Genomic DNA, 25,276 nt, shown 5'->3' on the forward strand with positions numbered 1-25,276 from the left:
ATGTTGTGATATATAGGTATTCTTTACTCTAGATATAATCAAAACAATCGCAATCGAACTTTGTGTAGCAACAGATTATGCAAAACACGAGTAAGCAGTTAATGTACTTATCTTATCCCTGACTTGGAAATAATAATAAAAACATGGGCCTCGTGAGCATAGTTTAGGGCGTATTTACTCTATACATGGCTTACAATTTGTAATTCTGTAAGTTACAAAGGCAATGGGCGAAGTTTATTTTGATGTGACGAAAATACGAAGACAGGATGGAGACGTCATTACTATGCCCGCATTGCCCGCACTACGTACGGCACTACTAGCTTGCTGCGTAATCGAGCGCTCGTAGCACTAGATCTAGATACCGCCAGCTATACTATTAACCTAATAGACCTCAAGAAAAAGTACACCATCTTAGCTTAATCTTTCTCAACTACATGTGTGTTGCTACTGCTGCTCATGAATAATTGAAATGCGCCGAACAAAATGATGACATAAATAAAGGTGTCTAAATTTCTGATCACATCTCTAGATCTGTAAAACCACGCCTCAGTGGATGAGCACCTTTTGACACATTTAGCTCACATATCTCTGGTACTAATTAGCTCGTGCATAAATGCACGTGTACAATACAATTATGAATATGCACGTGCGTATTATGTCCTTTGACCAATTAGGGGGTAATTGCCAAGAACGGCCATCATGCTTACACATGAAACTTCTATTACGGAGGGACAGGAAAACTATTGTAGCGTTAATTGGCAAGTTGCGTGATATCCAAGTAATCCAAGACTGCTAACGGCGAACCTTGGACGACCGCTGAATGAGGATATCTCCGAGAATGCAATACTGATGGTGACAAAACCAAGTAAAGGCCTATGCCCAGTAAAGTTGCAATACTGTTAAATACCGTACAATATTACGAGTAATTCATTATTCATTGGAGTTTTTTTGAAATACAGGGACAATTTTAATTTTTACATGCATTGTACATGTAACGAAACCGAATAGAAACATACGTACCTACATTTACATTTAAATGATTGGGTACGTTATAGATAGAATAGTTTGAATAAATTAAAGTAAGGATGGCTGAATAATGGCCATGCTTACTAATAAAATAATAATAAACCCGCAACAAACACAAAATAATAATTTTACCTAAAAAAAACGCGAGAAAGCCAGTAAATTATCAAAAGGAATTACGTAAGTTTACAAGTACAGTACCGGCCAATAATATACCTATCACCTTTGTGTTTTTTGTATGAACATTTATAGAGTAAACAATATGGGTTAATTTGTAGAATGCATATTTTACTACCGTAAACCGGGGTTACTTTCATCAATTTTTGAGTTTGGAATCATTTTTGACGATCCTAATATACGTAAAAATATGAAAAAAATATATAATAATCGTAATCGTAAGTTTTTTCTCTTCTCTCAGCCTGCCAAATGAAAAAAAAATTGTACTTGTAGTTTCATCAAAAATAAATAAAAACAACGCGATCAAAGTTATATTAAGAATAGGGTTACTTTGAAACCACTACTTTTTTCACTAACAATCTAAAGATTCTAAAGTAAACCCGCTAAAACGGCCGTAAAAAAAATCGTATAAGTACTTTTTAAGTTATATGTCTTTTTAAGGTGTGGGGTACTTTGATCACATACAAATGCTACAAATTAATAATTTTAAGCGCTTTATTAGATTATTTACTTAAAATAACGTAAGAACTTGACTTATCATCGCACTTAGCAAGAGATTTTCGAATTGCAAGCTTTTCAGTTACAGTAAATATTTTTTTTACTCGGATGATCAGCTCCGTCATCAACTTCTACATACAAACTTACAATTCTGCAACCTCTACATATACTATAGTTCGTTTTTTTTAGCATTAGAAAAAAGGTAAACAATCTTGATGTGTCTTTTAATTGAAAAACATGTTTTAAAATAAAAATAAGTCACGGCAAATATGTAACAATTATGAATCTAATATGATCATTTATATTCTTCTGCTTTCATAAGTATAAGTTACTGATTTTTAAAAAGCGTTTTTCAATTAAAAGACATGTCAAGATCGCTTACCTTCTTTCTAATGCTAAAAAAAACGAACTATACAGACTCACAGACGATACCAATTTTTTATATAACTATAGAAAGTATACATGAAAACATCATAAGCTGCCAAAACTAATTCATGGTGTTACTTTAATCTTTTGATCAATTTCACCACATATAGGTGATCAAAGACACCCCGAGCCATGAATTCCCCGACTACGTGCGCATGTATAGGTTTCTGATTTTTGGATATTTTTTCAAACTCACGAATAAACACTGATTAACGTAAGATACCATAAAATAACATTGTCATAATTATTGACACAAGTACTGTCAAAATTTTTCAGCTAATAAAATCAGGTAGAAAAGCGTACTTATTATTATGATTTTTTTTTCTAGACAAAATACTAGTTATACACGTACATCCCGTCACTATGCGGTGAAGCAACATCAGTGTTGCCAATAAAGAAAAAATAACTGCTAAGGTGTTTTTCAACTCGTTAAAACAAGCACTTTAGTGACGGATGGAAGTTGTTATCAAAGTCGACCCGCAAATCAAAGTAACCCCGGTTTACGGTAGTAATTTTATACAAATATGTATATGATGAATACACCAATGAAATACTGTGAATTACAATAGGAGACTCAGCATATATATAAAAAACTCTACCTAATAAAAAAAATAAGTTGACTATTTAAATAAAAAAACATCTATATGATAAAACCGTTACATAAGACCAATTTTTCTCATCGCCCGCACAAAGGACTACTAAATCAAATACCTACTAGACTATCTAAAGTAGTGTCGTAGAAATCACTATCAAATATATAAAAAAAAAACAACCGTAAGAATATGGATGTGATGTGACACATTATTGGCCGCTACTGTAGTTAAGTTTTATTTAATGAATAGTATTTACCATGATTTTATTGATCTTCTAACAACATACATAAAGCGGCATCAAAAATGTAGAAGGTCAACTGACTCGCACACGGAAATTACAAAAACAAAAATAAACAGTTTTTACATGATTACCTTGAATGACAATGAATAAAATTATAAGATTATTTTTACCAGATAAATACACATGCCAATTATTATAAGCTTTGTCATCCAAATACATGTATTGTTTATGTCAAAATGTGTTAATATCCTAATAAATGTAATGTAATCAATGGTGATACTGATACATAATATAAATTCTAACTGAAATATTAGTAGAATTTACATGCCCAGGAAAAAAACATGAAGTAAAACAGAATTGTCATGCTTTCGTACTCTTTCGAACATTAAGTTCATCTAGATCTAAAGATGGTGACCTAGCTGCTTATCAGGTTTTATTATATTTTGACATTTTTGATTAAGAATTGTCAACGAAGATTTAACAAAATATTGATTGTGAAATGTAAAGAAACAAAGATAACAAAGTTAAGCAATAACCTAATCTAATAAAAATTTACAACCAATGTCAATGCGATTAATTTCACGCAATTTATTATCATTAATCCTGTATTCTAATTTCTACTTACTAAATTCACCCTTGGCCGGCTATCGATTTAGTTATTCGGAACATCTTTATTAGTAATTTAACATTGTTTAATAGTTATTTATTTATCTTTGTTATGTTTATTTTTGCCATGAGTGCCAATTTTGAGTCTAGACCAAATGAAAGATTGTTTCATTAGAAAAAGGGTAAACAACCTTGACGTGTCTTTTTATTGAAAAAAGCTTTAAAATAATTACTTATGAAACCAAAAGCTGCAAAAGCATATCATATAAATCATGATGTGCTAACTGTGCTATAATGATATGCTATCTATAATTGCTACATATTTGCTGTGACTTCGTTTCAAGTGTTTTTCAATAAAACGACACGTCTACACAACACGTCGACTACGCGCATGGCATGCCTCTCAAATGTCCGGGACACCATTGGCTCCGTGATGGGTAAAGACACTAAAGACGAGAATACAATATTTTTGACGAGATTCGGGCATTCCCCACTTAGATAATTATTCGCCATGTTTAATTGCTAACAAACAACAAAAACCTGATGATAATGATTCCAAAAAAGAAGATGTTCCTAATATTATGTCTACTTTACTTAGCCATTGGCCAGGTAAATTTAAAATAGTTTGCAGCGTTTTTCCTCTGACCTGTAGTAAAATTTTACTTTTATGATCAATAAATAGGAACCCGATGTGCAAACAAAACCAATATTTATATTTGAAAAGCATATAAATTTGTTTAAAAATACAACCCTTAGCTCTACACCGGGGCGAGTGGAAGAACCCCCTCTTCTGCCAGAGTCCATTGCCCAGCAGTGGGACACAATAGGCACACGATAATAATAATTCATACTAAGACATAATTTTATCGGGATTAGGTATCGCGAATTTATTTTGTTACTTTTGTTTCCGACGAAATAAGATATGTACAACTTGGTAAACTAGCTGATGTTTTAAATTTACAATTTACAAATTTATAGGTATTACTTATATCTTATACTATTTATAAATACAAATGGGACAACGCATCACGACATTCACGACATAAGGATCGGTCGTTATCGCGTTCTGAAATACAAAACGACTTAAGAAGGCCAGACTAATAATTAAACTAATGATACTAATGATATCGGTGTCGCCATCGTTACGGTACCCATTCCATTATCGGGTGTTCTAATAAAGGGACCAATTTAGGTTTACGCGTCCAAGTACCTAAGGGCTACATAGTTGCACGTAGCATTTCTCATTAGTGACGTTGTAACGGCATTTTGCCATATGCTAATGCTAATGTATTTAGTCGGTTGTTTTTGATGAAAGCGTGGGCTTGTAACTAGACACTATTTAATTGACGTGAAGGTTCAGTAATGAAAAACCTTCTTGGTTTCTACGATTGTATATAAATAGCATGGTCGTGATATGAATGAAAGTAATATTAAGTCCAAATGTACATTTTATTTGGACGGAATATTTAGATATAATTAGAAACACGTGTTACGTTATATGACCAATATAACATAATGCGTGTACTTCTATAAATTTGACCTGGACTCGGCAAACAGCGGCTCACGAGGTTCTTTCTAAGTACAATTTCTGGTAAGGAGGTGTTATTTAAAAACCTTTTTATTTCGTACTCGATGCTCTCATCCGCAAAGATGTAGGTAAATTAACGCCGCAAAAAGGCAAAGATTAAAGTACCAGTATATGCAGGCAAAATGTGCAACAAGTGCATTGAACCAGCTGGAAATCGGCCGTAAGCTCCTTCTGAATGTCATTGGAGGTTCGAGACTAAGGCTAAGGTCATGCCGACCTACAAAATATAAAGTATCCATACGATTCGGCAAAGATCCGAAAACCTAAGCGGTAGTTCACGATTGGTCTCATTTGAATTATTTGACGTCAAACCTTAAAATCTACTGAATAACACAAAACACGCGTCGTTTAATTGCCGTTTGCTACCAAGAAGTTGACCGTGAGCACAGATAACTACTAAACGAGGAAAATCTTTGTAATTATAGTTATTTTAACTTATTGCTCTACATTTTCTTAGAGAAACACGCAAAGGTGTAGTTCAAGCCAAGCGTTAAATGAATGTAGTGTTAATATTAATTATATAATGATGGGGTATTTTATGATTGTAAACTTTATTGCCTACTGCATTGTTATAGAGTTCGTGCACTGTGCTTTGTTTTAGATACCATAAAGTAGATAGAGATAAATAAAAGTGAAACTGGAGAAAATGTTAGCTAAGTGAGAGTTGAACCCGTACTGTTTATTTTTCGGAGACATATCGGTACACATTAATATTCAATATTAGCTATCTATGAGATAAGTTCAATTTATTTTCTTTCATTATGACTCTATTCATTAAATTTAAATGCGAATAAGTATTTGTGTTTCCGCTGTACAATAAAATAAATCTAAGTTCATAATAACATTACTTACTGCTCTTTCGTCCCTCCTGGACCCTGTAAGTGAGGTCCTCAAAGGCCAAGTCCACTGGCGGTCGTTTCGGCAAGTGTGTGAGGGTCTTGTGCTGCAGCGGCGTGATGGCCACCTTCAGGCTGCCCTTCCTGTCGGAGATAATAGGTACAGTCTCCGGCCCCGCCACGCATAGCTCTTTGTCCACTTTCATCTTGACTCTACACAATAAACAACTGTCAACTTTAACGCATGCCTACGTGACAAAGACAAGTAGATTGTTCCGTGGGGCGTACGGCCTCCACCGCGGGCGAGCACTGACTGAGTGCATGTCAGACGGACAAAGCAACGCTGTGACGTACAAGTGATTATACGAGTTTTGAACTTTGCGCTCTGCTGTTGGTAATAAATAAATAAACATGTCAAAAACAATAACCTACTTATTAAAAATATTAAAACAGTATTCTATTGCTACTGACAAGGCAAGACGTTGCTATTAAATTAAATCAGTTAGCGAGTCCCTTTTAATAATTATGTCTGGCTATGGATAGTTTGAACTGAAATAGTTATGTTCGCATGTTTTTACCCATTTTAATTTTATTTTATTCACCCATTCAAAATCCAGGCATATTTAGGACAGTCCGAGAAGACATCACGGGCGTAGGCCAAATATGATCAATGATCACATGATTTATGTACGAGCCCTTCAATTATACTTAAATAAATAAATAAAAAACCGACCAGGTGCGAATCAGACACGCCCACCGAGGATTCCGTACAATTTTTTTTTTTTCAAATTTATAGTTTTCAGATTTTTCCCTGTTCTTGTACAGTTGTACTGTACGACGATATTAGGTACTTGCCGAATTTCATAGTTATAGGTCAACGGGAAGTACCCTATAAATTTTGATTGGCGTGGAGTGTCCAAATATACGTTTTTTGCGGCATAAACGGCTGTATCTTTTTTTTACGTTAACTTAGAAGTTTGATTTTTTCACAGCTTAAAGGGGCTGTAGACCTGAGTAGGTATTATACGAGTATCTCCACGCGTTCCCGAGATAAAGGGTCTTGATAGACAGACGGACGGACGAAAAACAAAGCGATCCTATAAGGATAAGGGTTCCGTTTGTTCCTTTTGAGGTACGTAACCCTATAAAAAGATTGTATTATCAGCAAAAATTAACATACTGTTCAATACCTACATAATGTGTCACAAGGGTCACAAGTTACCTAGCCCTAAAAACAAGCTTTTGGGTTCCGTACCCAAAGGGTAAAAACGGGACCCTATTACTAAGACTCCGCTGTCCGTCCGTCCGTCCGTCTGTCACCAGGCTGTATCTCACGAACCGTGATAGCTAGACAGTTGACATTTTCACAGATTTATATTTCTGTTGCCGCTATAACAACAAATACTAAAAACAGAATAGGTAAAATAAAGGTTTAAGTGGGGCTCCCATACAACAAACGTGATTTTTGACCAAAGTTAAGCAACGTCGGGCGGGGTCAGTACTTGAATGGGTGACCGTTTTTTGCTTGTTTTGCTCTATTTTTTGTAGATGGTGCGGAGTGCGGAACCCTCCGTGCGCGAGTCCGACTCGCACTTGGCCGATTTTTTAAATACAGAACCGTTCCAGGCGGGTGCCCCGACGCGCAGTTTGGGGGGGTTAATTACGTGAGGCGCTTTTGAGGATTTTTTTGACCCACTCTCACCCTCAGATGCCTTAAGATTTGTCTCGACCCCCTCCCTCTGTCCTTAATCTCACGTAAGATATTTCAAAATATGTAATTTGAATATTTAAATGCGTTGGATGTTTAAAAAAAAGCGGCCAAGTGCGAGTCGGACTCGCCCATGAAGGGTTCCGTATTTAGGCGATTTATGACGTATAAAAAAAAACTACTAACTAGATCTCGTTCAAACCAATTTTCGGTGGAAGTTTACATGGTAATGTACATCATATATTTTTTTTAGTTTTATCATTCTCTTATTTTAGAAGTTACAGGGGGGGGACACACATTTTACCACTTTGGAAGTGTCTCTCGCGCAAACTATTCAGTTTAGAATAAAATTATATTAGAAACCTCAATATCATTTTTGAAGACCTATCCATAGATACCCCACACGTATGGGTTTGATGAAAAAAAAATTTTTGAGTTTCAGTTCGAAGTAGTAGTAGTAGTAGTAGTAGTAGTAGTAATCACTTTATTGTACACAACACAGGTTTACATACAGGTAAGTATGGGGAACCCCAAAAATTTATTGTTTTGTTTTCTATTTTTGTGTGAAAATCTTAATGCGGTTAACAGAATACATCTACTTACCAAGTTTCAACAGTATAGTTCTTATAGTTTCGGAGAAAAGTGGCTGTGACATACGGACGGACAGACAGACGGACAGACGGACAGACGGACAGACAGACAGACAGACAGACATGACGAATCTATAAGGGTTCTGTTTTTTGCCATTTGGCTACGGAACCCTAAAAAGACAGAATTGAATATAGAAGAATTTTAATACTTTAAACTCAAGCTTTTTAGCATTTTAAGGAATCTCAAAGAGCCACAAATGCTGTTTTCAATGGTTTAAGAATATTTTCTTTTGGATCACTGAAAGAGCCGGAATAATGCCTCCTATCCAAACAGCCGCATGCAGCTTTGCAGCCGCAATTCACAATCTCTAGACTAGTTGAATCAATTTTTGTTACTGAACGAACCAAAAATTAAATTCTTTAACGCTAGTTTTCGTCCTGCACTAGTTTTCGTCCACTTGACGAAATTTGAATACGTGCAATCCTTAATGTCTAAATAATATATCTATCTACATACAAATTTTATATAATATGCAAGTAGCAAATTAAAAATGAAATATATTATTTGCTAGTCCGTCAAGTGGACGAAAACAAGAGCATGGACGGAAACTAGCGCAATGACCCTATGCTCGTAAAGTCGTAATGATTAAGTCATAATAAGGAGGCTTGTGGTGGGGCTAGGGTTTGCAATCCGGATCTGGAATGTATGAAATTATCCGGATCTGGATCCGGATCCGCGGATCTTCCCATACATTTCGGATCCGTCGTGCAAACCCTAGGTGGGGCATTTTTACTTTGATAGGTTTGTACAGATAGAAGGTTGTATCTTCATAGGCATGATTTATACATTCACCAGAGGTCGAGGTTATAACTATACAAGTAAATTAAATCTGACTTTAAAATTTAGCATTATGTACTGTTATAATTATGTAACCTTTATATATCTTGGTATCCTGGATTAAAATAGTACAATAAAATATAATTTCTGAGAATAAGTCAATAAGTTTAGAGTTAGACTTTTAGAGAATCTCACTCAATATTATATTATTCAATGAAAAGGTTGGTGAACCACATGACAGATGATTTTTTTTTTCTTTAGCCTTTTAGTGTGTACTGCTGGGACTTTCCCGCCACTTGACTCTGTCTAATGCACACTCCCGCCACTCCACACAGAATGCATCAAGGTTGTCTCGCCATCTCCGTTTGGGTCTTCCTTTGCCCCGAGATCCATCCTGTGGGATCCAGTCTGTGACTAATTTGGCCCAGCGTTCTGGGTGCATTCGGCAGATGTGCCCTGCCCAGTCCCATTTCAGCTTAGCTTAGCAAGCAAAGAAAAATGTACTTAATTATATATTTTATTGAAAATTCTATTGAATTATATAGGGGTTGGAAGGACAGTGAAAACCTGCTATAGAAGCTTTTAAAGGAACCACATCAAAAAGGAGTCTCAAGCATATTAATTGTGATAAAATGTATTCTGCGAGCGTTGTCAGGTGTCTGGTGGGGCTCCCATCCTTATTGCCAGAAGCTACTATATAATGCCATCATACGCAGCCATATGGACTATGGGTCATTTTTAATGGAACCCTGTAATAAGGATGGCCTAGATAAATTAGACCTTATACAGGCTAAATGTTTAAGGATCATACTAGGTGCTATGCTTCCTTCTCCCAAAAATGGCATGCAGGTGGAAGGTGTTGAACCGCCGTTATCTCTACGCAGACAATACCTCGCCGACAGGTTCTTGATTAAAGCCAGCTCTTATAACAACCACTTGCTGCTTCCACGCTTGCGAGCACTGGCACTGGAGGTCACTGAAAACCGATATTGGACATATAAAGCCTTTCCCAGAATAGTAATTTCTTTTTCAAAATTAATTAATATTCACCCCAGTGTATACCAATCTGGTACTAACCCTTTATTTGAAGTGGCGTTTGAGACCTTAATATACTCACCAAAAGTTATATTAGATATAGGAATTTTCAAAAATGATACAGGGGCAAACAACAAACTCAATAAATTTTTGGAAAAATGGCAAGAATACTTACCGGTTTTTACTGATGCATCTAAGGTGGATCCTACAAGATGCGTGGGAGCAGCGGTGTGGATTCCTCGGTACAATATTGCCCTCCCATTTAAATGTCCTCCTCAAGCATCCATTTTCACCGGTGAGGCAGTTGCTATTCTTGAGGCGGTAAAATATGCAGACACACATAACATTAAAAAAACAATTATCTTCTCTGACAGCAGGAGTTGCCTGCAGGCAATTGTAGGCAATCAATTCAAATTTAAAGCAAAATTTCCATTGATCCTTGAAATTAAGGCTGTGCTACGTAGGTGTGAACTGAGGGGCCTACATATTGTTCTCGGATGGGTTCCAAGCCACTGTGGTATTAGAGGTAATGAGATGGCTGATATATGGGCAAAACAGGCGATTGAGATTGGATCAATAAAACAGGAAATTTACAGTACTGACCTGTTGAGTTGTGCACTATCTGATATGTTTGATTCATGGCAGGAACAATGGGATACCTCTAGATTAGAGACCGGTAAACATTATGGCTGTATACAACCTCGAATTACTCGAAAACCGTGGTTCTATCGATTCCGTACTTCTCCGAAATGGGTAATATCCACCATTTGTCGCTTACGCTTAGGCAAAGTATGTACCCCGTTATTTCTGGCTATGATTGGTGTCCGTGCGAATTCAATGTGTGAATGTGGGTTGGATGAGGGCAACTTGGACCACATCTTCTTTGCTTGTTCAAAATGTAGCTACTCGCTGTACGATGTATTACCCGAAAATGTTCCACGACCTATATGCTTTAGCTCGCTACTTTGTCACATGGATACTAAGCTAACTTCTATCCTAATTAAATATTTACAAACGAATAACATTAAACTCTAAATAACGTCTTATCTTTTCTAATTTAACTCGTTTAATTCATGTCAATTTATACTCTATATCTTTATCTATATTATATATATAAAGTATTCTTCTCTTCCACTTCCTTCATGTTGGCACTACTAACGTTCTGTCACCCGCTTCCCGCTTTTTTGCTAATTTTTGTATTCGTCATGTGTTTGTCTGTGATGTTCATAACAATTATTTGTTTTTAGGGTTTCCCAACTACATCCTTCCAAAAATACAAAATTATTATACCGAACATTCTCCTCACGTGTGAAAGTCAACACCGACATTGGCAAATTCACCCTGGGCAAAATTGCAGGGAGTAAACCAGGAGAAAAAAAAAAAAAAAAAAAAAAAATGTATGAAAATAAGTTACATGTACAGTGTAAAATAGCATGTTATGTGAGAAATCAAACAAACTAGACATTACTACCATAATATGATACAGTTAATGCTCAAATCCAAGGATAAATTGACCACCTGATGAGTTGACAACTTTCATAGGGGACTATACCACGAAACTTTACAAGTGTACAGTGTACAATTCGACAATATTGTTAAATTGTAAACAAAAATACGTACCACAATAATTTTACATATGTCACATGTACAATTCTACAATTTACAAATATTTTGCATTTGAGGACCCGTAACACAAAATATAGAAGGTATGTCACAATATAAAAATAAATAAAATAGCCTTTCATTTCTTGCGAATTTTTAACATTGTTTGGTGTTTTAGAATTAGTCTAAAGTTAACTTATAATTTTTATAATGTTAGTTCTAATATTTTAAATATATTTTTCTACTCCAGCACTTAAATGTGTCAATTAAATGACTGACAGTGATATCTAAAGCAATGTCATTTGAATGATTTGTCTATAGGCTCATAAGATGACTGCTAGCAGTCATCTTATGAGTATAATACAACTGCTTTATTTTTTTTAAAGATACAAGTTCCGATCATCTTGATTGAAAGAGGTATGTTTTCATTTACAATAATAACTCTTTTTTTTTTTAAATAATAACTCTTTTTTTTTAAATAATAACTCAATTTTTTTTAAATAATAACTCTTTTTTTTTTAATAATAACTCTTTTTTTTAAATAATAACTTTTTTTTTTTTTTTTGCTGCAGCTGTCATAGAAAAAGTAATGTATGCAACAGCTCATAATTGGTTCTTAAAATTCTCGGGTCTTTTTTTACAAAACTCGACTACGTCTCGTTTTGTAACTTCGACCCTTGAATTTTAAGAACCCTTATTATATCACTGTTGCATAAACTACTATTTGATATTTGGCAAGAACCCCGTCTTCGCAGGTGAAGGCCTCCTCCAGAGTTTTCCACTCGTCTCTATCTTGAGCTATTTGCATCCAGTTTTGACCAGCAATATTTTTTATTTCGTCTTCCCATCTAGTAACAGGTTTTCCTATACCCCGTTTTCCTAGTGGCCCTAGGTATGTCACAATAACATACATAATTGTGACAAATGTGAAATTGTATTTATTACAATTTAGTTTTTTGACAAATATTTAATAATATAGTGACTTACGTAGAATCGTATTTATTACAATTTGACAAATATGTATTAATATTCCTCACTTAGTTTATGTTGAGGGTATTTCATTTATATCTTTAAAAATACCTTACGAACATAAATACCATATCTTTTTATGTCGTCATTAAAACTGGTTGAAAATGTTGCAAGTTGCAAGACAAAATTACAATTTGAAATATTATTCGGGGAGTTTAGCGTTCGCTGTACATCCTATGACGCCTAACAACTAATTCTTCTTCGCTACTACTATCACTGGTACTGAAGATTTTAACGAAACAAAAAGTACTGTGGTAGAATGGATCTACAATCATTGTATTATGCTTTTGACACACGCCGAGAGAATTGTCAACTTGTATTTACATATCCACAAATATGTATACATTCTTCTACAATTAGTTGTAACACAAATCTTTTATGTACAATTGTCAGTTACAAAATTGTTAAATTTTCCGGAAAATTGCTTGTAAATTGTAATATTTTGTGATACGCGTAATTGTAGATATGTCGCGACAATTTACATATTAGTATAAATTTTATATTACAATTTTGTCCTTTGTAAATTTTGTGATATGACCAGTTGTACTAAATACATATTTGTAACTTGTCACTTGTAAATTGTAATTGTAAGTTTCGTGGTATAGGCCCCTCTATAACCGGAATTTAATCAATTCAATAAGTTTTGTAACCTACCCTACATTTGAGAGGCCTATCCTACTCTAGAGGGACGAAATAACGAGGGATCATGCCACAGTTTCACAACTACGACGTATGATATAGACGTCGACGCGACTCTTATTTCGCAAAACAGCAGAAACGCAAATTCTTTATCTAAACATTATAAAAGAGGTCAAGCGAAACTGATATTTGTGATGCGAATACTTTGACTTTACAGACCGTATCTATTTATACAACACACTTACCCCAAATTGTTGAGAATGAATACGTTATCCATTTTCAAATCCTCATGGATATGTGTATTATAATTAGCGTATGTGTACGATTAAATTATTATAACTTTTCAAACGCGAATGTTGTACATCATGCGAAATTGCAAAACAAAAACTTGTTGACACTTGACATCTGCTTGACAAACGTTTGACAGTTTATAGGGTGGTGCTAATTTCGTTGTTTTTTATATTTGCTTTTACTTTACCTTCACTGCATTCTTCTCTATAATATTAAACATCCATTGCATTACAATGAAAAAATATTAGTCCTATTTAATATTTTTTGATAGCCGTTACATTAGAAAATTGTTCTAATACATATTAAAAAGACAAAATTGATGGATAGATTTAAAAGTGAAAATGAAAAAGTGAACTAACGAAATCAACTACTACCTGAACGTGTTAGGGTTACCAAAAGAAAAAAAAATGGTATTAGTAGTTTTTAACCAACATCAAAATTAGGAGGTTTTCAACAGAGGTCACGTTTGGCGATTGGTTCTCTTCGTTATTATATTTATAAGCAACTTAGCTTTTCAAGTCACATTGTTGTTAAACTCGATTTCTGATGATAGATCCAAGAGGTTAATTATAATTATGAGATGCACTATGGTTGTAAATATTTTTGTGAAGTTGGTTTTTTTTTTCTATTCACTATCATTAAGGTTTCGTACTTTTGTACCATAAGGTTTGCAAAAGGTTGACGACTAAAAGAGTCGGACCAATTAGATTCAAACTAAGTTAACTCGGCAGCGACTCTAACCGCTACCCATTCTTATACCCAACTACGTTTTTGCTGGGTTCTCTAGGTCTCAATTCATTAGAGGTAAGGCTCAGTTACGACCTTATGTCAACTTGTCGTGTTTGGCGTGGTGATACGGATTGTCCTGAATTGGTAGCACGAATCGTAAAACTTGCTGTTCCAATTGTGCCCAAAAATTACGACCCCTTCCCTTTACATAACTGTTGAGTTCTACCGCACCGCAAAACACTTCATTCGTTCATTCGTCTATTTGCCTCTATTTTTCAAATCTTTCAAATTCAAGAGTGATGCAGGTAACGAAATTTCGAAATTCTTGCGCTATCCAATATTTTAAACGGTAACCGGACATTATAGCTGGTCAAGCAAATCTTGTCAGTAAAAAAGGCGCGAAATTCAAATTTTCTATGGGAATATATCGCTTTGCGCCTACATTTTTCAAATTTGCCGCCTTTTTCTACTGACAAGATCTGCTTGACCAGCTATAGTATAGCCTGACCAGTAATATATGATAATTGTCAAGAGGGCGCTGTTATTCTCATGTATAGGGTGACAATTCAGTGTAGTATGAAAAAATTAGTTCCAGTGAAATTCCGCAACATGGCGCAACCTCAATAGATCCTGGTTCACCTATAACTCCTTAACGGATTTTAAGATTTTAAGGTGCTTAATATATTAGTAGAAATAATAATGTATTAGCAGGCAACATTTTCACGTGGTAATGTCAAAGTCGAACGCAAAATACAAAAGTTACGTCAAACAAAATCCAATGATCCAATGATGTGAGAACACAAGAAACAGAAGTTCATTATCATATATACAACAATGAAATAATAGATAATTCCTTAAAGAAAAATACCTACAATATGGAAAGCGTTAAGGTGTGATGTACAATTATAAAAATACTGTAAAACCGTTTAAAATTACTCGCTGGTTTGTGTTGAAGATGTTGAATGTGTATTTTATTGTTTCAGAATTTCTCGGTGTCTTTAATTAAAGGTTTTATAGATAGCCTAAGAGGCGTGACAGTCCTGTTATACTTGGATAAGGAGATCAACGAGAAGGCCTTGAGTCGGTCGCCCCACAAAGATGCAGAGGGTAAACAAAAACAGAAAGCCCCCAAAGTTCAGCAGTAAGTACCTAGTCATTGTTATTAGGGCGTTGAATTCAAACTTCTTTTGTTATGATTTGACTCTTGTAATATTGAGATCTTTAAAATCAGATTGTACCAATAGGTACAATCTGATTTTTAAGGTAAATGCTAATACTAACTGTAGTGAGTAGATTCTGTTATGTTATCTAACACATGTTATAAAAGTAGGCACTTTTCACAAATTTTTGTAATTTTCGTCACATTATCAATAATAGATTTTTATATAGAAATTTGTAGCTGAAGGTACCATGAAATCTATATTAGTAATACATGATTCATGTTACTTGTACTTATATCATTATTCTTTATCAGAACACCTTTGACATATTTTCAGATTGTTTGTATTACCATACTGCTGATAATTATCCATTATTGAACTAGTAGCTCTACTACTTAAGTCAGGCAGTTGGTAAAGTAGTAGTGTGGTGGCTTTCTAGTAGGGGATAGCTTGGTTTTAGGACAAAATTTTGTCCAACCTTAGTATGAATATAACATGAAAACTACCTATTTAGTCAATAGTTAGACCTCAGCAACAGCCTCAGTTAAGTGATAGACATATGTTCAAAAAATAAATGTACATCTTATTATGTAATTTATTTTCATGACTATGCAATAAATGAAATATGAAATAAAATATTAGAATAATTTATTTAACTTGTAAAGTTTATATGTAAGTGAAGTATGTAAGATTCTTTCAAAAGGTGCAAACCATTTTTCAACCACTTGTTGGTATCTGATTGAGCTGAGCTGATTGAACTTTCCGTATACAGGACAAACCGGTGGCAATGTAATATTGTGATGTCATCCAGCTGATCTGATGATGGAGACCAGATATGGTCATGGGAACTCTGTGATGAAACAATGCAACATCATTGAGTTTAGGTTTGTTAGAATTGTCTTGATTAGGAGTAGATAACTCTTGAAGGATAAGTACATACAAAAAAATATTCTATGATAGTTCATGAGAAAAGTTACAATAGATAGATCATTGGATTAATAATTGGTAAAAATTTTTAGCTGGCTAACAATAATCTTCAAGTGGTTTGCTAGTAGAGGTGTTACGGAGGTGAAGAAGTGTGTATCAAAACCGGATTCAGAACCAGATTCAGAACCGGAATTAGATTTGATTTATGGGAATTGGAAACGGAGGTAAACAAAAGATGTACCTACTTACCTCCTTACAAATAACATGTACTCATAATAATATATTCATACATTATGCCATTTAAGCACAACCACTATTGCTATGCCATTCAAATTAAATATAACAGGTATTTTAGGCATCTGACACACTGTAACAACTAAACAACAACAAAGCAAATTTCACAATATCACTTCTAATTTAAACAGTGAGAGGATAGGCAGATTATTAGATGTTTATTGATGTTCTGTATAGTTAAAATAAAACTGAAAACTCCGTAACATCTCTATTATTCATGTTCTATTTTTGTAAGATAGTATTTTGAATTACAGGCAGGGACCGGAAAACCCCTTTTAAAGATTAATCGTATCGATAAAGTAACCCTATTAAATGCTTACCCAGAGGTCATGGTTACCCTATCGTTTGGCTTACCCTATCGTTATGGAAACCATTTTGAATATGATTAATCATATTAGATGTGGTTACCAAATCAAATAGGGTGTAGATAAGGTAGTTAAGCCTATAATATTTACCGCTTACCCCTTCATAGGGTAACCCTTTTCCCGTCTCTTTTCTACGTAGGCGGCGATTCTACCTTTCTCATTCAACAGAACAGGATAGATAGAGATAGGTAGGCGGGGGCGGGGGGGCGGCAGCCGCAAAAGCGAAACAAGTGAAGTGAATTGGAGCAGTCACATCACATTCTGGAGTCCTCTCTAATTACTCGTGTTACTCGCGTCCTGAGTTTGGTGACACGACGTCATGGAATATACAGGTGGATTTTCTTTTTGGGTCAGTGAGGGCAGCTACCAGATCCCGTGCTGCTACGAGAAAACGGTCTAAGAAGACCTTCCCTCGATTTCAAATTAATGAAGATTGGCTTTTACAGGTTTTGGAAAAAACATACAGGGTGAGAGGAAAAGGTCATTTTTGACAAACTTTTTTTTTTCAAAACTGCAAAAAACGAATTTCAGCGTTTTTGAAAATTCATCCCCTAAGGTGGTGAAAAAGGGGTTGAAAGTTTGTATGAAGATCAAACATTTTTGTGAGTGCGGGGCTTGAATCTTTGTACAGAGGCATATTATTAGAGTACAAGAAAAGTAATTTCAGCGTTTTTAAAAAATTCTTCCTTTATAAGGGTTAAAAAGGGGTTGAAAGTTTGTATGGAGATCAAACATTTTTGTGACTGCGGGGCTTGAATCCTTGTATAAAGGCATATTATTAGATAACAAGAAAAGCAATTTCAGCGTTTTTAAAAATTCATCCTTTAAAAACTTTTTACAAAAAAAATAAAACCGACTTCAAAAAGGATGAAATAAAATATTATCCTTTTTGAAGTCTATGCGTTACCAACTGATATGTTTGAAGTCGGTGCCAAGCCAAGTAGTAACAATACCAGTCAAAAATGGGATTTATAGCCGTAAAGCTGATTATTTTTGACTGGTATGGTATTGTTACTACTTGGCTTGGCACCGACTTCAAACATATCAGTTGGTAACGCATATACATACTTCAAAAAGGATAATATTTTATTTCATCCTTTTTGGAGTCGGTTTTATTTTTTTTGTAAAAAGTTTTTATTTTTCCATTTTTAGTTTTAACGCATTGTTAATAGCGCGACACGTGAATGAAAAAAATCGGACTACTCTGTAAAAAGTTATGCGTGGTCATACGTTACAATCGGTGAGTGAAAAATCAATCATCCCCTATTTTCCTACCCTTAAGGCTGGATTTTTTTTCCAAATTTATATGGGACCAACTTCGGGGTATACCAAATCCAATAAAAAAATAATTATCAAAATCGAACTACTCTGTAAAAAAAAAATATGTGATCATACATAAAAAAAAATACGCGTCGACTTGAGAACCTCCTCCGTTTTTTCGTCGGTTAAAAAGGCCGGGGTTGAAAGTTTGTTTGGGGTTCAAATTTTATTTTAAGCTATGAATTTGTAACTTCGTAAAAAGTTATTTCATTAAAAAAGAAGAAAACCTATCTCAGCGTTTTTCTAAAATTCATCCTTTAAGTTAAGGTGATAAAAAAGGGGTTGAAGATTTGTATGGAAGTCAGACATTTTTTTAAGTGCGCGACTTGAATCTTTGTAAAATGGCATATTATTAAAATACGAGAAAAGTCATGTCAGCGTTTTTAAAAATTCGTCTCTTAAAGGGTCGAAGGGGGGTTGAAAATTTTATAGGGTTCAAATTTTATTTAAAGCTACAAAGTTGAAATTTCGTAAAAAGGTATTTTATCAAAATAAAACTAATTTCAGAGTTTTTGATAATTCATCCCCCGAGGTGGTGAAAAAGGGGTTGAATTTTTTTTTTTCGTGTTTTTTAAATATTACTTACAGGTTTCAAAGCGGAACGAAAATTTGATTATTTTTGCGCTACGACGCACGGTTTAGAAGATACAGCATTATAAAGTTTTTTTTTTGTTTTTTTTTTATTTATTTTTTATATTAATTAGGGGCTTCTTACAGAGGAATGAACATTTTAATATTTTTGCGCTACGACACACGGTTTAGGAGATACAACCCATAAACATTTTTCTTTCTTTTTTTAATTTTTTTTTTTGTTTTTCGTGTTTTTTAAATATTACTTACGGGATTCAAAGGGGAACGAAAATTTGATTATTTTTGCGCTACGACGCACGGTTTAGGAGATACAGCATTATAAAGTTTTTTTTTTGTTTTTTATTATTTCTTTTTTGTTTTTTTTTTTATATTAATTAGGGGTTTCTTACAGAGGAATGAACATTTTATTATTTTTGCGCTACGACGCACGGTTTAGGAGATACAACCCATAAACATTTTTCTTTCTTTTTTTAAATTTTTTTAGTTTTTTGTGTTTTTTAAATATTACTTACGGGTTCCAAAGGGGACCGAAAATTGGATTATTTTTGCGCTACGACGCACGGTTTAGGAGATACAGCCCTATAAAGATGAAAACTGATGATGATGATGATGATTAACCAAAACATGTCTATGGTTCACTCATCTGTCAGAAATGACAATTAAAATTAGGTTGGCAACAATGTATTCCATACAATATTTTTTAAGTGGTGATTACACGAAGTATCGTAAAAGTGCCAAAAAGATACTGCGTGTATGCACAAATACTTTTTTGGGGAATAGACTAAAGACTTGTCTTGACAACTATAAGAGAGGGGGTTTAAAGGTGTGTGCACGACCCTTTAAATGACAAATAAAAGTACGGGAGTAGAAAAAACATTTTTTTTTAATTTTGGCCATATGAAACGTAGAAATGTAGGTATATTATTATTTACCAAGTCCAGCCCCCTACTAAATGATTTTTAAACCGGGACAATTTCCTTATCGGCCGGGACGCCGGGACACCGTGCTTCAAACCGGGACATGTCCCGGCGAACCGGGACGTATGGCAACCCTACCTTAGGGGCTTGAAACTTCGTAGGTTGTGATTGTTGTGAAAGACAAGTCTGATGCGTTGTATAATATTAATAATTAACAACTGATTAACCGTCCTACTGCAATCTTTTGCTGCATAATGTTCTAAGCTAACGTAGAATATATATATATAACCACCAAGTGAAGTAAGTATTCACAATATTTTGCAATTTAAAATTTCGCCGACCGCAACGCACTATTACGAGCTCCGTCCGAACAATTCTATAAACACAAACAGCAAGCTCGGACTTGTTCGCCGCCGCCGCCCGGCAAATCACAACGATATTTTCGCGCACGGACAAGCAATAATAGCATCTTGATCAAAGGCGTAAGCGCTACGGCTAATGCATAAAGTCTGTTTATTTGCGTGTGTAGGCTCGCTCGTGCCGCCATACTTGTACCTATTGTCAACCATGCGCTTGTATGTTGCTGCAATAATCAGCCGAAAGCCTTGGTCACAGAGATTAAAATAGCTTGATCGCATTTGAAACCCACTTCATAGGGAAACTTTAATAAAGGGTTTTTGGTTTTGGTAAGCGCTTACCCGAGTTAACTGTATTCAATTTGGTAATTTTTTCGTTTGGGTAAGTCAATGATGTGCTTTCCGAATTGATAGGGTTTTTAAAAACCACTCTATCATTAACCCGGGGTAAAACCCTCTTCAGGGTAAGCGGTTCCGGTCCCTGAATTACAGGTTCAATTTTAAGTAATGACTTTATTGCATTTTCTGTTTTTTTTTTTCAGGGAATCAAAAGTACTTACTAGGGTATTGCAATCATGCATATTAAACGGCTTTATATTCTTACTCAGTATATTAGTGTTTGAATACGTGTTGCTACCTTCAATGAAGTACTTAGTAACGGTTGTGTTTGGTCACAATCCTGGCGTGGCGCACAATGTGTGGGGCTGGATGCAGCCGTTCCTGTCCATGACTTTCCGGATGATATGGGTGCTACCATTGTTCCTATTGAGCAAGCTGGTTAATAGCTTGTGGTTTCAGGTATGTTTATTCATTTATATTATGTTTCCATTTGAATATCATAAAATAAGTTCTGAAACAATCTTGTTGCATAATCAGATACACACAACTACTGAATGATCATATAAATGTGTTAAATTTTTGATTGCTGCTGTGACAGTAAACCCAGCCTCTTTATCGCTCGAATATGCAAGAGTGACAGAGAGATAGTAACGAAATTTCGATTTTCTTGTTTCGGAATAGGCTCTCAGATAGTGCTAGTGGCGCCCCCTCCCATATGCAGAATTTTGCGTAATATTCCCTGTTGAACGAGCACAAAATACAAATATTTTGTTTACAAACAAAGAAAATCCTATGTATGTCTTGCTATTTCCAATGTTTATATTAAATGACACGGAAAGGTTGTAATAAATACATGTTTTATTTTACAGGACATAGCTGACTCGGCGTACAGACACCGGCGCGGGCGGCCACAGTTCATGTCGAGCGTCAGCAAGATCATTGCCGACTCCTTGTTCAGCATACTGGTGCAAGCTTTATTTCTAGTTCAGGTATGTTATACTGCATACAGGAAACTTGTACAGGACATAGCTGACTCGGCCTACAGACACCGGCGCGGGCGGCCGCAGTTCATGTCGAGCGTCAGCAAGATCATTGCCGACTCCTTGTTCAGCATACTGGGGCAAGCTTTATTTCTAGTTCAGGTATGTTATACTGCATACAGGAAACTTGTACAGGACATAGCTGACTCGGCCTACAGACACCGGCGCGGGCGGCCGCAGTTCATGTCGAGCGTCAGCAAGATCATTGCCGACTCCTTGTTCAGCATACTGGTGCAAGCTTTATTTCTAGTTCAGGTATGTTATACTGCATACAGGAAACTTGTACAGGACATAGCAGACTCGGCCTACAGACACCGGCGCGGGCGGCCGCAGTTCATGTCGAGCGTCAGCAAGATCATTGCCCACTCCTTGTTCAGCATACTGGTGCAAGCTTTATTTCTAGTTCAGGTATGTTATACTGCATACAGGAAACTTGTACAGGACATAGCAGACTCGGCCTACAGTCACCGGCGCGGGCGGCCACAGTTCATGTCGAGCGTCAGCAAGATCATTGCCCACTCCTTGTTCAGCATACTGGTGCAAGCTTTATTTCTAGTTCAGGTATGTTACTTATGACAGTGACACTGAACTATGTCCTGGGCGTAGCTGATACGACCTAAGTACAGTTTTGTCTTAGGCCCTGACTTCACTTATCATCAGATGACACTACAGTCTATCATTGGTCAATTAAAAAAAAACCAAACGCCACGGCAATATCGTTGAAGACTCCTTATTCAGCCTCCACTAGAACCTTTCTTAAGTTATTTAAAGCTATGTCATTATTTTGACCTAGGTTTGTGTGGGTTGCGTCTGGTACCTACTTAGTTCGTTGACCTACATCGGTGCGGTTATCGGTACCAGTTTTGATATGAATATGTATACCTATTACCTAAATACTTACCTTTGTCCTTTCCCAAAAAAATATATTTTTGGTAAACACTGATGCTCATTGCAGGTTATGTGCAAAATATTCAACTGTGAATTTATATTTTTTTTAACTCATGATATGTCTTTTTCACAGAGTATGCTAGTCAGTATGCTACCCATCACATACATCGGGGAGCTCCTATGCCTCGTTCACATGTGCCTGCTGTACTCGCTGTACTCGTTCGAGTACAAGTGGTTCAACATGGGCTGGGAGCTCCACAAGCGGCTCACATTCATCGAGACCAACTGGCCGTACTTCCTCGGGTTCGGCCTGCCGCTGGCGGTGCTCACGCAGATACCTCAGTCTTACATCATAAGGTGATTATGAAGATTTTGATTTAAATAATAAATAAAGAAATAAATATTTGGGGATAATCTTACACAGATCGACCTAGGTCCTAAGCAATGCTTGTACTATGGGTACTAGGCGACGATATATGTACCTACGTATATAGAAAAATGTATAATATATACTTATATATGTATGTTCTATGTAGAAAACACCCATGAAAAATAATTGCCCTTACCGAGAATCGGACCTGGGACTATCGGCTCCAGAGTCATTACTCATTAGTGTCACTAAAAAGACCAGACCGGTCGTCAAGCACGAGCAGGATGTTAAACGTAAATCTATCCATACTTCCTAGTATATACAGTCAGCAGCGGAAGTTGCTAAGCGGGCGAGGTGTTCAAAATTATCTCGACGAGCTCTTATTCTCTTAACAATAAAGTCGCGTCATGATCATTTTGAACACCTCGCCCGCTTAGCATCTATTGCTGCTGACTGTACTTCCTCCCAAACATTACTTTTTGTGTAACTCTTACTCAATAACATGGCCTCAAAACGCCCTTTTGTAATAATGTAGTATAGTATAGTAAGCTAATCAGCATTCCGCGATTTCCGGCTATACCAAATGCGGTACAAAGGTTGCGATAATCTATATTAGTCGAGTGTTCAATCGTCCTTGATTCTTATAGTATAGGATGCGAATTTAAATTATGTTGAATCTACTCTTCCTTTATTTACATTATAATTAGGTATTCCGATATATACTTGTAGGTACACATGCAAAATATTAAAATAAAAATGTAAAATTTCACTCTTGTTTAATAGCGAGATTAGAACTAACGTTTTTAAGGGATCTGCCGATTCAATCGAGCTGCCGAAGTCTGACACCCTATGACGGTCCTGCTAATTACAGAATTAATGACGATCCGATTCGAATTATCTATATCACTTATTAATTCTTGAACAATAATTTCGCTTATCTAGATATAAATATATTATAACCTTGGAAGTCGGATCCAACATTATCTAATTTATATACGGTAAAGCATTTTTGTTTATTAATTCCCTGTAATAGGTATAGCAACTCAAAAAAATATCATCAGTGGTGACACAAGCATTATTATGAAACCAGCCGAGTTGAGTGCAAGTAGTGCAACTCATCTTAGTAATTTTTAAAATCAAGTTGATATGTCCCTTTAAAACAATCGTAAGCCTGACTGAATACCATCGAGCGTAAGCGGCTAAAAGCCTATATACTCGATGTTTTAATAATAACAATTTTTTTTTCAGTGGATGTGTGTTCTCTATTTTCTTCCCGGTGTTCATACTGAGCGGTAATGAAGCGACACCTGTTATTGGAAGGTAAGCACCAACTATTAATTGATTATGGACGTTCAAGATCATATCTTAGAGTTTCACTCAACATTATCAGTGGTTACTTGTTGGCTTGACGGATCGATTTTATAGTTGTATCCGATTTATTAAATAGAAATTGTGTCAAAAAATTACTATTGCTTTTCTAATAATTTTTTGGTGCTTTATTTCGTACATGCTGTGAAATAATTTATTTTATATTTTATAATACAGTCAACGTCCCTATTAAATTTTAAGGAATTTTCATTAGTATACATGGTGTTTTTTTTTTATTTCAGTGAGTACCCCCTCCGTCTGTTTTCGCCAGTGGTGGCGATTTCCAACGGAATGTTCCGTTTCGTGCGGCAAGGAGCGGAGGCCGTTACCCAGCGGAGTAGGTGATCTTTAACCATTTAGGGTTAACCTTTTGACCGATGTCGTTTGTAAGCAGTGTTGTGGGAAGGGTAAAGCATAGCAAAGATTCATTGGTTGTGTAAAATCTAAGATAATTTCCTGCTTCGAAGTTGACAGCTAACGTAGCGCTGCACGGCTCCGTATATTATGCGGTAACGGGTCTCTCACGCTATCCCTAATAACTTTTGTCCTAAAATCGCTTGCCCTAACCGTTTTGTCCCAACGGGTAGGTAATAGCCCTAATGCTCAGTTATACCATAGAGAAATATAGTAAGACAAGAGTGCTCACTCCATACACTTAGACTATTAATTTCAGTGTCTACATCTAGCATCGAGTAGCGGAACTATCAGTACTGCTACATCTATTGTCAAGTAGCAGTACTGATAGTTCCGCTACTCGATGCTAGATGCTAATAGTCTTTCTGGTACTAAAACTGATGTATGGAGTGAGCAATCTATGTATTTTTTTCTCTATGGTTATACCTACCTAACACTTACTTTTGAGCAGGTGTCTGGCCGGCAGCGATCAGCGAGT

At 35.6% G+C, this 25,276-nt stretch overlaps 2 protein-coding genes across 4 annotated transcripts in view; one reads left to right on the forward strand and one right to left on the reverse strand.

Moving 5' to 3' along the window:
* LOC134650390 (ATP-binding cassette sub-family G member 1) overlaps positions 1-13,826 on the reverse strand; it is a 43,083-nt gene extending 29,257 nt beyond the window's left edge. The window contains exons 1-2 of one of the 2 annotated variants that reach the window (XM_063505354.1): positions 13,675-13,826; positions 6,005-6,132 (exon numbers count right to left, since the gene is read on the reverse strand). In XM_063505354.1, coding sequence (XP_063361424.1) covers positions 6,005-6,132; positions 13,675-13,706 — 160 coding nt within the window. In that variant the 5' untranslated portion in view covers positions 13,707-13,826. Of the gene's footprint in view, positions 1-6,004; positions 6,309-13,674 lie in introns of those variants that run through there. The other variant, XM_063505348.1, reaches the window with a different exon arrangement.
* A 1,352-nt stretch (positions 13,827-15,178) lies between these two features.
* LOC134650236 (etoposide-induced protein 2.4 homolog) lies at positions 15,179-24,978 on the forward strand. Of its 2 annotated transcripts, XM_063505196.1 has the most exons (8): positions 15,179-15,339; positions 15,433-15,590; positions 16,629-16,760; positions 20,922-21,177; positions 21,741-22,013; positions 22,780-23,003; positions 24,265-24,336; positions 24,627-24,978. In XM_063505196.1, exons 1-8 carry the CDS (start codon positions 15,325-15,327, stop codon positions 24,727-24,729), a joined length of 1,233 nt encoding a protein of 410 aa, XP_063361266.1. In that variant the 5' UTR covers positions 15,179-15,324; the 3' UTR covers positions 24,730-24,978. The 2 variants fall into 2 exon arrangements, with proteins under 2 accessions (XP_063361266.1, XP_063361257.1); XM_063505187.1 differs by lacking the exon at positions 16,629-16,760 and having other exon boundaries at positions 24,627-24,975.
* Positions 24,979-25,276: the final 298 nt, after the last annotated feature.

Source organism: Cydia amplana, chromosome 1 (genome assembly GCF_948474715.1).
Source record: "Cydia amplana chromosome 1, ilCydAmpl1.1, whole genome shotgun sequence".
Lineage (NCBI taxonomy): Eukaryota > Metazoa > Arthropoda > Insecta > Lepidoptera > Tortricidae > Cydia > Cydia amplana.

Excerpts from the sequence above, each read along its gene's own strand:
- LOC134650236 (XM_063505196.1), top strand. Across the intron at positions 15,591-16,628 it reads AAAGCCCCCAAAGTTCAGCA|CTGGCTAACAATAATCTTCA; the intron begins GTAAGTACCTAG and ends AAAAATTTTTAG. Across the intron at positions 24,337-24,626 it reads GCGACACCTGTTATTGGAAG|TGAGTACCCCCTCCGTCTGT; the intron begins GTAAGCACCAAC and ends TTTTTATTTCAG.